Below are 11815 nucleotides of genomic sequence, written 5' to 3' on the forward strand. Positions count from 1 at the left end.
AGGAAAGATCTACACCTAGCCTTCTCGGACAAGGGCGAAAAATCTCGGAGGGCCCGTGTGCAAGTTGCGCACGTTAAAGATCCCTTGGTGGTCTAAAATTGATAAGAGTAGGCTTCGGTCGCCACGCGGGCAAAATTCAAAATTTCCTACCAACTGAAAAAGTTTATTTAATGTGTCCCGCGCACTCATATGACCTTATGCAGTTGCGAGCGCCGTAAAACACTTACCCAAAAAAAAAGAAAGACTCTGCCATATGCCATTTTGCGAAGTGACTTTTGATGGATTCTTACACTGAGCAGTTGGAGTGACATTATGTAGTTTTAAGTGCCGGAAAACTGCTACCATAACAAACTCTTTCTTTTTTAATCTCTCTTCCAGCCTGAGCGTTTTGTCAATCTGGGAATCGAACCCCCTAAAGGCGTCCTTCTCTTCGGGCCGCCCGGTACAGGGAAGACGCTGTGTGCTCGGGCTGTGGCCAACAGGACAGACGCCTGCTTCATCAGAGTCATCGGCTCCGAGCTGGTGCAGAAATATGTCGGAGAGGTGAGTTTGTTTGTTAATTAATTTTTTATTTTTTTAAAATAATTTTTTTTTGTGGGGGGGGAAACACAGTTGGGGTTGTTATTGTGTAACTTTAATGGCCGGTTAGACACAAATAGGTTGGGTTCTTATTAACCCAGTTTGTGTTATGCTTGATTGTGAAGTGGATGGCAGTGGTTTGTTCTGGGATGGTTTTTAAGCCTGAAAAAAACTGCTGGATTTAATAGCTGGTTTATGGCTGCTTGCGGACTAACCGTGTTTGGTTTAAGCGGACTCCACTCTAGTATTTTATCTTTAAATGTTTTCTAGCAAGTAATTTTAGTGGGTGGTATGGATCACTGGGGTACTGACAGGTACTATTTAATCTCCCACTTGGAAGGCGGTATGAAAATTTTGTCTCTTAAAGGTGGCAAAAATGGGCTTATATGTCATAAAAAAGTTGACACGTGCTGTCCTAAATGGTCTGAATTGTGTCAATGGGAGCGTAGATGTTTACAAATCACCTTTGTTTTTTTGCCAGGGAGCAAGGATGGTGCGTGAACTGTTTGAAATGGCGAGGGCCAAGAAAGCCTGTATCATCTTCTTTGATGAGATTGATGCTGTCGGAGGTAAGCCAGAGCTTATGTCGGCATAGACTTCATTATTTGTCACAGCTTCTTAATGTTGTCTATTTGTGTGTATGTTTATATATCTCTCTATGTATGTAAAGCATTCTTTGTAACAGCTTTTTCATTTTCTGTGTGTGTATGTTTGTTTGTTTACACTTTAACATTGTCAACTGTACACTGTCTTTTAAAAAGTAGATAACGAATCACTTTGAAAGTTTTATACATTTCCCAATGTTATTCCGTATTTTTGTACTGTAATATTACTCTCCTGTAATATGAGTGATTGAAAAAAAAAGAGGTCCAAAAGTATACCCCTCGTATTAGATGCATGACAAGCAATCAGGATGGGGCCAAGCAAAGGGGAAGTAATACTAAATAAGTTTTTGCATTGAACACATTATGGTGTCTTGCTTGGATTACCTGCAGCTCCAGTCTCACAGATTAGATCAATCTCAATTCAACAATCAACGGTTCTTAAGGGTTAAGACACTACATTATATTTGATGTTCAGCTAGAACTTGAATTTTAAGCCTGTTGAGGCCTCTCCAGCTTGTCAACAATTCGCTGTCTGTTATTTGAGCAACCTACAAAAATGAGTCAAAGTGTATCCATGTGTCGCATTCGTGGTGGCGATATAGGCGGGTACTTGTGGTATGTCATGTACACTTTGTAATAAACTCTGAATGTTCTTCATTTGTTTGTGTGTATGTATTTGCATGTATACACGTGTACATATCAACAGCGCAGTGTAAGACTCCACTCTTCATCAGTGGGTGGTTGGCGGGTGCTCTGGTGTGGTTTGCTCCTTCTTTCCTATCAAACAGCTATCGATCTTATCTCCCCTTTTTCTTTTTTTATGTATGTTACTCTCTTGTGACACCTCTATTCTTCTGGCGCTCATATGACCTTATGCAGTTGGGAGCGCCGTAAAACCTCTACTAAAACAAACAAACTCTTCATCACTTTTCATAATGACGGATGGTGGATTTTTACACCAAGAGGTTGATATGTCAGTATATTTATGTTCGTCATTCTTTATAGCAGCCCCTTAATGTCTCATGCCTGTGTTGTATGTGTGGTGCAGGGGCTCGGTTCGACGACGGTGCGGGCGGGGACAACGAGGTGCAGCGCACCATGCTGGAGCTGATCAACCAGCTGGATGGCTTCGACCCGCGCGGGAACATCAAGGTCCTCATGGCCACCAACCGCCCCGACACGCTGGACCCCGCCCTCATGAGGCCCGGCCGGCTGGACCGGAAGATTGAGTTCGGACTCCCGGACCTGGAGGTGAGAGGAGCCTGCTTTTGTTTCAGTTTTGTTTAGTTTTACAGCACTTGTACTGCATTTAGGTCGTATAAATGCGGAAGATTAGAGATGTTACCTGAGAGTAAAATACAAAGAAAAGAAAGAGGAGGAGGTAAGTAAGTAACCAGAGCATTGCAATTCACGTGGTAGATGTGAAGCTGCCTTCTTTATGGAAAAGAGTGAAGATTTTTTATTTGACGCAAAAAGAAATGTCCCCTGAGTGGTTGGAGAAATATTTTTGTCTGTCATCCTATATGTAGATAGCGTAAACACGGCCTCGCGGGCACTCGCGGCCTTCCGACCGCGTGGTATCGGTAAAATCGGGTTAATTCCGATCGCTGTTTTTTTGCTCTTTCGCTATAGAACACCAAATGCCGTACACCTTGTAAAAGTTCAGCTTTTCCTCGTTACAATGGTGTAAGTTGTTTATATGTCCGATTAGTAGGAGCTGGAGAATCGCCGAGGAAAGCGAAGCCCCTCGCGGTCGGAATGCGTGGTCGGCCGGGTGAAAAATTGACACGCGTGCATTCAAATGCTTCGCGGAACGAGGGATGATTAAATACCGTCTTTTCATTGGCGGAGAACTGTAGAGATTTAAACGGGCTTTCCCGTGATATAAGTTTAGCCTTTGGCGTCTTTATAGAAAGCTTTTAAAAATACCGTCAAAATGTTTAAAGATCACTTTTTACACAAAATATGTAAAATACCGGCTTATAAAAAGTATTAATTAAAAGATCAGTTCATATCCTATTAGAATAAAGTAATTAAATTGAAATTATTTTACATCAATCCTTCTGCGAGACTCAGAAAGCATGTGACCCCGCATCCGTGGTACACTACAGTATAGAGCCGACTCGCTCGCCGCGGGGCCCGGTGCAACGCCGGCCGGGTCAACGCTCGGTGTTTTTGTCGAAATAACGACAGATCATCGTGTTTGAGGCAATAAAATACTGATTTGTAAAGATCTCACAGTCTTGAAAAAAATTATGCTCCATATATTTGTTATAGTGATTGTACTCTGTTAATGTGGAGATGTTTAGTGGACTTGTTACTTTTTTATTGTCTGTCAAACATGGGGTTGCAGCCAGTGACTGACTTGAACAAATTTTTTCAAATTTTAAACAACTACAATTTTCTTGAAAATTGACGGAGAGGTTAAAGAATGGTACCAAAATGCTCAGTGGATATAGGCCTTTCAAATGGAACAGATAAATTTGGCATACAGCTAGTTTGAAAATTTAGTTTCTGGTATCTACTATATGTGTCATGTATGAAGTGTGTTCAGTTAGGTGCCTTGAAGTGCCTTAGTTTTATTCACTCGGAGCAGAGTTTTGACAAATTTACCGCTGATGGTAGATTTTGATGTTTAGTAAATCATCTCAGATGCCATCCACTGTAAATGTTTTAAGCTGGCTTATTTTTTAAATGATTTTTTTTATGGGCTCTGTTCATTAAAAATTTCTGGCCTGAAATATTCAAGTGATTTCTTTCATAACAATTAAATGAAATTTTTAATAAGGTAGGCCCTACATCAATTCTTTCTGTCTGTTTTGTCTGTCTGTCTGTCGTTCTTTATTGCTGCACTAAATGATTACCATGTTGACTTCGTTTTCTTAACACCAACAAGCAATAATTTCAGTTAGTTGATTTTTAAAATATATGAACAATGTTTTTTTTCTTTTCAAAATACTGGGAAATGCCACATTGAAGTTTTCAATCTTTCTTTTTCTCAAGGGTCGCACGCACATTTTCAAGATCCACGCACGTTCCATGAGTGTGGAGAAAGACATCCGTTATGAATTGCTAGCAAGATTGTGCCCAAATAGTACTGGTAAGTCCTGCTGCAGGGACATCGGTGGCCTAGTGGTTAAGCTCTCGGACTCGCGACCATAAGGTCGTGGGTTCAAATCCCATCAGGGGCCTGACGTTGTGTCCTTGGGAAAGGCACTTTACACGATTTTTCCTCACTTCACCCAGGTGGGAATGGGTACCCGGCTATAGACAGCGAAAGATCTTGTCAGTTTGTTAGTGTTCGAGCGCTTAATCAGCTGCTTGCACTGTATGCTTCCCGGGAAGCTGAGAATGTTTCGGAGTGTTCTATGGTCTGCTGGGATAATAATATTGTGTAAAGCGCATAGAGCCTGCTGTTGAGTGGGGATATGCGCTATACAAATGCTACTTATTATTATTTATTACAAAATAATATCAATGATAAAAGCATGATTTTTATCAGCAGTTTTGGACTGGAATAAGCTAAATATTAATCTTGTAGATGAAAGAATTCAGACGATGATGTGGACCCATCACCTGCTTTCCGTAAATATGCCAATAGTGTGGATAAATTTAGAAATCTGGATTTTTTGAATTGTCAGGATTTCACCTTGTATATGGAAGAAGTCTTGATGCAAGATGTTTCAGACTACATGATCTTGTAATTTTTAGTCCCTTTGTGTGCATATCCTCAGGGTCCAAAAAGTTCCAGATGTTTTTCATACAGCCAGTTAGCTACTGTAATTCTGAAACTGCAGACCAACAAAGCACAAACACTGTCGTCTGCGTGACGGGACTGTACCTTCTACTCTTTTTTAAAAATCTTTCTCTTTTTTCCCTCCTAATCCTCCTCCTTATACTTCTTCTCCTCCAAGAGATCAGTCTCATATGGGAACTCCTAGGAAGTAGGTTAAAAAAAACTCACAGGGAGGTCCTTTTCTCGTCTTGCTCCATCTATCTGAAATTCTCCCCCACAATATTTGAAGATACAAAGTCAGAGGCAAAATTTAAATTTCAGTTAAAAACATTCCATATGAAATGCCATCTTGATAGATAGTCCTTCTTATTCACAGTACTCTTATGTTCATAATGAGATGTGCTTATCGTTATCAATTGTGCTGTGATAGTATGAATGTTCACTCATGTGTTAGTGTTAATCTAAAGAGACTATGTAACCATCATGTTCATTCACTTGGATTTGGATAAAGTAAAGCTCCTAGACTGTATTGTATAATGGAAGTGGGCACTATAGTAATCATATGCATTATCATTATTTTATGTGAGAGCTCTATCGAAATCTGTTTCACTTTCTGTCCCCTTCAGGAGCTGAGATTCGCAGTGTGTGCACGGAGGCAGGCATGTTCGCAATCAGAGCCAGAAGGAAGATGGCCACCGAGAAAGATTTCCTAGAGGCGGTGAACAAAGTCATCAAAGCATACGCTAAGTTCAGCGCCACCCCACGCTACATGACCTATAATTAGTGTCATCCTCGTCGTTACAAGACTAGTTATGTACTTTTTAGGGGAGAGTTGAGATTGAATAAAGTGAAAACTTTGAATTTGTATGGCTTATAAAAGATTGTCCCTTCTCCATTTTTAAAAAATTCACAATTTTCTTTGGAACTAAAAGATCTGTCTTTGAAAGTTCGTTATGTATTTATTAATTTGTCATTATCAACATCTTTCTTCTGAGTAGGCCAGTGGTATTTCTCTTGTAGGGAAGTATTAACTCTGTGACATTGTCGCAATGGTTTGATAGTCTATTTAGGTGACGAAAATGGTTCGAGTCTTACTTTAACTTTAACATGCATACAAAATCTTTCTCCAACAACCTTGGGGACATTTCTTTTCTGTTTCAAGGGAATCGAATGTAGGCTTTTCTGGAAGGCAGTTTTGTTTATCATAGAATTGTGTTCTTGCGTACAAGTACAAGGGCCAAAGGATTATCAGTGAATTATTATAAATTGCAAACCAAAAAAATTTCAACTTACTGCTGGCAACTGCCAGTTACAAGTTTTTTATTTGACTTTTTCTGTTGCTTCTTTTACTATTAGAAATTTGCTTTGTTAATGGGTGGAGTTACTTTTTACAAACAAGATGTATGAAGGGTTAATCCGTTTGTTGGTTTGTTTGTACTTTTCCTTGTTTGTTTGTTTGATATGAACCAGGGAGAGATGATACCTTTGTGTGTGAGTGTGTATGCATGCAGTCGATGAATGTCAGGAGTGAATGTTCTTATTTGTAGGCGACTGTCTATGTTTCTCATGATGTCATCATTAATGGAATAAATCGTTGAATTTAACTAATGAGTTACGAATATTTTTGCTCATACTCATAACATGTAGAAGGGCAGAAACCGAACCACATAGTGCAGTCGAACTTGTGCAAGATGGCCACCCATTGTTGTAGGGAGAAAAGTTTTTGCCTTAGACAGGTGGACGTCTTAGATACAAACGTATAATAAAACGTAAGGTGAGGAAAGGAAAGTGGTCATTTGTACAGGTGATTGTCTTGGGCAGGTGACCATTGGAGCAGGTTTGACTGTGTGTAGAGTTGCTGCTTTCAGACTTGACTTACTGATGACAGGTTTTGAGTTCTGAATCCTGAGTAGAGACAGAATTTTCCTCACCTTTCCTGGAATATTGTGGGTGGTTGGCGGGTGCTCTGGTGTGGTTTGCTTCTTTTTTTCCTATCAAACATCTGTTGTCTGTATCTCCCCTTCTTCTTTTTTGTGTTTATCACTCTCTTGGAATACCTCTAATCTTCGGCATTTATATGACCTTACTTGTTGTATTGCCAGTGCTGTAAAACACTTACCGGTACTGAAACAAACAAAAAGACCCTGAAAGATTTTTTCTGTGGAGTATATACAGCTGAAACATTTCTAATCGTAAGGAGGCATTCATTCTTGTAACACCAGCATCTGTGGTATAGTTGTCAGGGTCTTCTTGGTTGCTCTCAAAGGACAGGAGTCGGAAGTATTGTTTAGATGACGGTAATACATGTTACAGCAGACCCTTGAATACTTGGAAACATTTTCAGCTTCCCGGGAAGCATACAATGCAAGCAGCCAATAAAAGACTCGAACACTTACGAACTGACAAGATCTTTCATCACGCCAGAGCACCCACCAACCACCCACGCCATGTGCGTGCTAGTCTGTAGAAATTAATGATGATCTGTTGAAAATCTACACATAAACCTCAGAAGTGTGGTGAGGAAATGCTGGCCATTCCTGTGCCAATCTGACGAGAGGCTTGTCTATGAAACCTCTCCACCCTCACTCACAACCTTCCCCCCTTATTTTTTTTTTTTTTTTGGGTAATTGGTAAATGTTTTATGGCGCTCGCAACTGCATAAGGTTATATGAGCGCGCAGGACACATTAAACATTTTCAGTTGGTAGGAAATTTTGAATTTTGCCCGGGTGGCGGCCGAGGCCTACTCTTATCGATTTTGGACCGCCAAGGGGTCTTTAGCGTGCACAACTTGCCCACGGACCTCCACGATTTTTCCCCCTTGTCCGAGAAGGCAAGGTGTAGATCTCTCCTATCCGAAGATTCGGGGTGTGGCTGAAAGACAGCAGTAAGAAGGAGCCAAGGAGAATCAGTTGAAAGGCTGTAGAAAGAGTCGGGGGCCCAGAGAAGGGGGTAAAGGAGGTGAGGGGGTGGGGGCAGAGAGTGGAGACAAAAGCAGACTACTTAACATTGCTAGAGAACGTGAAAGGAGGTGAAAGGAGACAATTTAGAGAAGAAAAATTTCCGTCGCTATCCGGGCTCAAACCAGGGACCTATTGAATGAGAGGCGAACACCTTCACCTCTAGGCCACGAGAGCCCTCCCCTATCTGTTTGTTTGCAGTAACAGGAACGAGAGGAGAAAAAGACAGACAAATTGCCCCTCGAACCTAGTGGAGTTTACACAGACACACACACACACACACACACACACATACTTGACACACACAAACATGCACATAAACAAATGTCTTTAATTGTTGTTTTTCAACACTGTTTAACATGGTATTGGATTGTAATGCCTTTTCCATCGTTGAAAAGTTACCTATTTTACAAGATGATACCTCCCTCACACACACACACACACACACACACACATATTATTAGTCAGAACACAATGTACTGTCTAGGTGATGATAGTGTATTATTACAAAGTGCTCAGAGTCTTGTGCTCTTTATTAATCGTGGTCAAGCACTTTATAGATGTCATAATTATAATAATACTATTACATGTATTTTCAAATTATCACTGTTGCTCTGATATGGTTTGCGCCTTCTTTCCTACCAATGATAGCATCAAACATCTGTCGACCTTATCGCTAATCCTTTTTTTCTTTGTTAGTATGTAACACTTGTAATCTTCAGCACTTATTATATAACCTACTTGTGTTGCAACTCCTACTGAAACTTAATGACCTCCCATCTGCAGCAGGACCAAGATGAATGGGTGGTGAGTCGTGTAAGCTCCTCAGTGAACCCAAGTAAGACTAGGAAGAGACTGAGCGGCCTCCACATTAGAGCAGAAATTACAAAGTTCATGTTTCTGTAGATCAGTGTTTGGCAGTCTGGGCATGATCACCCATTTGCTATCCTAGAATTACAAAGTTCTATCTGCTCAGTACATGTACCTACTTTTGAGAAATTCAACGTTATAAATTTTGAGTTTCACAACATGTCAAGCTTTTCTGAATGCATTTCTTTGAATATCTTGATAACGACTCTGAATAATCTTACGGTTTTGATAGAGCAAATAGAACATTTGTGGCGTCGGTGGCCTAGTGGTTAGGCTCTCGGATTCGCAACCGTAAGGTCGTGGGTTCGAATCCCGTCAAGGCCCGACGTTGTGTCCTTGGGAAAGGCACTTTACACGAATTTTCCTCACTTCACCCAGGTGGGAATGGGTACCCGGCTATAGACAGCGAAAGATCTTGTCAGTTTGTTAGTGTTTGAGCGCTTAGTCTGCTGCTCGCACTGTATGCTTCCCGGGAAGCTGAGAATGTTTCGGAGTGTTCTATGGTCTGCTGGGGTAATAATATAGTGTAAAGCCCATAGAGCCTGCTGTTGAGCAGGGATATGCGCTATACAAATGCTATCTATTATTATTATTATTATTATTATTTCTCATCTCATGGTCTTTTTCGTAACTCAAAACGGTAAAAAAATGCCAGATAGAACTTTTGTCATTCTGAGGTAGCGCACTACTGGGTAAATTGGTCATTTTGGTGAGCGGTGGGCATCATCCTAGTAATGACTGGTATTATTTAAAGCCCCGCTTGGAAATATAATCATTTAAATGTAAATGGGCATTACAAAAATGGTAGTCTCTCAAATGTGACAAAAGTGGGCGGTGACTACAACAAAATTGTTGACGACTGCTGATGTTGGTAAAGTTTCCAAGATCTTCTCTTGATTTTTAAAGTTAAAGTAATATTTGTGCAGTCGAGCCCATCTAGAAATACACACTGGAATGTTTTTTTTTAAAATTCATATATTTATTGCTTAAAAATTAGACACACTGTATTTATACATGTGCATTTTACTGCACACTGCTGACTGGTGTCTGAGTCTGAGACGTAGTGGTAAGCTGCTTCAGCATCGCACATGAGAGACCTGAGTTCAAGTATCCCAGCCTTTCCATTGGGATATTGTATCTCTCTAGTATGTAGTAGTATAGTATAAGGTTTTACGGCGCTCGCAACTGCTAAGGTCATATGAGCGCGCTTGTATCTCTCTTCAGCCTGGGTTAGCACACAAAGGTATTGTTGAAGCCTACCTTCTAAGTGATCTAAATTGTGTTGATGGGGGCATAAAAAACAACTGCATAACATTTTTAAAAAAAAGATATTAAACTCTGCTGGCTCACTGAGCAGATGGTTAAACTTGGACGGCACCACAGGTAGGTCCTTCTTTTCTTTCCCTGTTCTCTTTCTATCTATCTTTCTTTCTGTTTTCCAGCAATAAATGGATGCTGTTGTGGCAATATGCCTCTTTTCACTCAAACAAACAAGGCACTATGACTATGAGTGTTGATTCACACAGGGATCACCAAACTTTTTCAAAGTGGGCTGGATAATTATTTTGTTCAAAATATTACATGGAATATATAAGAATGAATGTGTAATATACACAGAGTGAATATAGTTATACAATTTAAAAAATAGAGACCACCAACCTGTTGATTTATCAATCCACAAAATATTTGTACTTTGTATGCCCCTCCCCCCTTAAAAAAAAGGAAGCGATCAAACATGTATTTACACATTATTTTAAATCAAAATTTCATGTATAAACCATGCCCTTTTCAGTGACTGAATATTTATCTCAACATAATATGTTATGTTTAAAAAAGCATAATCAGCATGATGCAGCAATCCATATTTAACAAAAACTGCGTCACAATAATACAAACAATAATGAACAACAACAATAATAATGATAATAATAATCATAATAATAGACAATCATACCAGCCGGTCGTCACGCTAAAACACATTATTACATTAATTGAAATCAAAGACAGAACACAACAAGTTAGTTCGCTCTCTCAAACGAACACTTTCATACTTCCATTCAAGGGGGTCAGAGAAATAAAAGGCCTGAGGTATGGCCTTTAAGGCCTACGAATGAATTACCCCTTACTCTGTTCATTTTGGGTTGTTTTAGTATTTTTATTTGTTTAAGGTGTTGTATTTTTGTTTTTGTTGTTTGTCTTGAGTGGGTTGTTTTCTTTTGGCTGCATTTTTCTTGAAATGAGCTCAAGGTGACTTAGAAGTTAGACTCTTTATTTTTCTGACCCGTTCAATTCAACTGCGCTGGAAAACATAGCTCTTAATTCGCTCTCATGATTAGTGCACCTGGAATATATCAGACAGGCTGACCTCCTGTCCCCAACACACACCTGTCCTGTACGAGGGCTAGGATTGGTTTGGATGTCACAAACTGTTTGCAAATTTATTACCTCTCAATACTTGCACACCGGCGTCTGTGGCTGGTGCAGCGGGAAGACACTTTGCTGTAGCACGCAGGAGATCCAAGTTCGATTCACGAAAGGGGGTAAATTTTTTTCAAGTATCTCGTTTTTTTTCTGCTGGGGTGGTGTATCCTTCTCAGCCTGAGTTGCCACGTCAGGCAGGGTCGGAAATCCGACTTCTATATATATATGATTGAAATTGTATCTTTGGGGCCTAAAAACACCAGCATTAAAAAAAAATCTACTTTCACATTTATTAGTGCTTGCACTGACACCACTTGGATATTTGCGCAATACCGGAACATTATACATAATACGTATACTACATCGCAATGCAGCATGGGGGGAGGGAAGACGCGAGTTGGGTGGGAGTAAGCAATGCGGAACAAACACATCAAACGAACGCCCTGGCTAAGTGGCTACCTGAGGTGCAGACGACCAGGAAATATCCGTGCACGGCCCGGGGCGTTGTTGCAACGCTTGAGTTGGTTGCGAGGTGCTTTGACACACAGCAGGAATATTACTGGGTAGCTACAGCACAGCGTGTGCTTTAAAGTAAGTTGTCTATTCGGCAGCATGACAAGTAAACACTTTTTCTTAAACGAACCC

At 40.3% G+C, this 11815-nt stretch overlaps 2 protein-coding genes across 2 annotated transcripts in view; one reads left to right on the forward strand and one right to left on the reverse strand.

Moving 5' to 3' along the window:
* LOC101850127 (26S proteasome regulatory subunit 7) overlaps positions 1–6524 on the forward strand; it is a 14294-nt gene extending 7770 nt beyond the window's left edge. Inside the window, exons 7-11 of the mRNA XM_005111238.3 lie at positions 379–543; positions 1061–1148; positions 2233–2435; positions 4188–4284; positions 5547–6524. Of these exons, the coding sequence (XP_005111295.1) occupies positions 379–543; positions 1061–1148; positions 2233–2435; positions 4188–4284; positions 5547–5704 (711 nt within the window). The 3' untranslated portion in view covers positions 5705–6524. The remainder of the gene's footprint in view (positions 1–378; positions 544–1060; positions 1149–2232; positions 2436–4187; positions 4285–5546) is intronic.
* Positions 6525–9715: 3191 nt separating this feature from the next.
* The window catches only part of LOC101850377 (monocarboxylate transporter 5), a gene marked incomplete at its 5' end in the record, with an annotated part of 13964 nt that continues 11864 nt past the window's right edge, over positions 9716–11815 (reverse strand). The window contains 1 exon segment of the mRNA XM_005111239.3: positions 9716–11568.

The sequence above is a fragment of the Aplysia californica genome, unplaced genomic scaffold, assembly GCF_000002075.1.
Source record: "Aplysia californica isolate F4 #8 unplaced genomic scaffold, AplCal3.0 scaffold01029, whole genome shotgun sequence".
In the NCBI taxonomy this organism is placed as follows: domain Eukaryota; kingdom Metazoa; phylum Mollusca; class Gastropoda; order Aplysiida; family Aplysiidae; genus Aplysia; species Aplysia californica.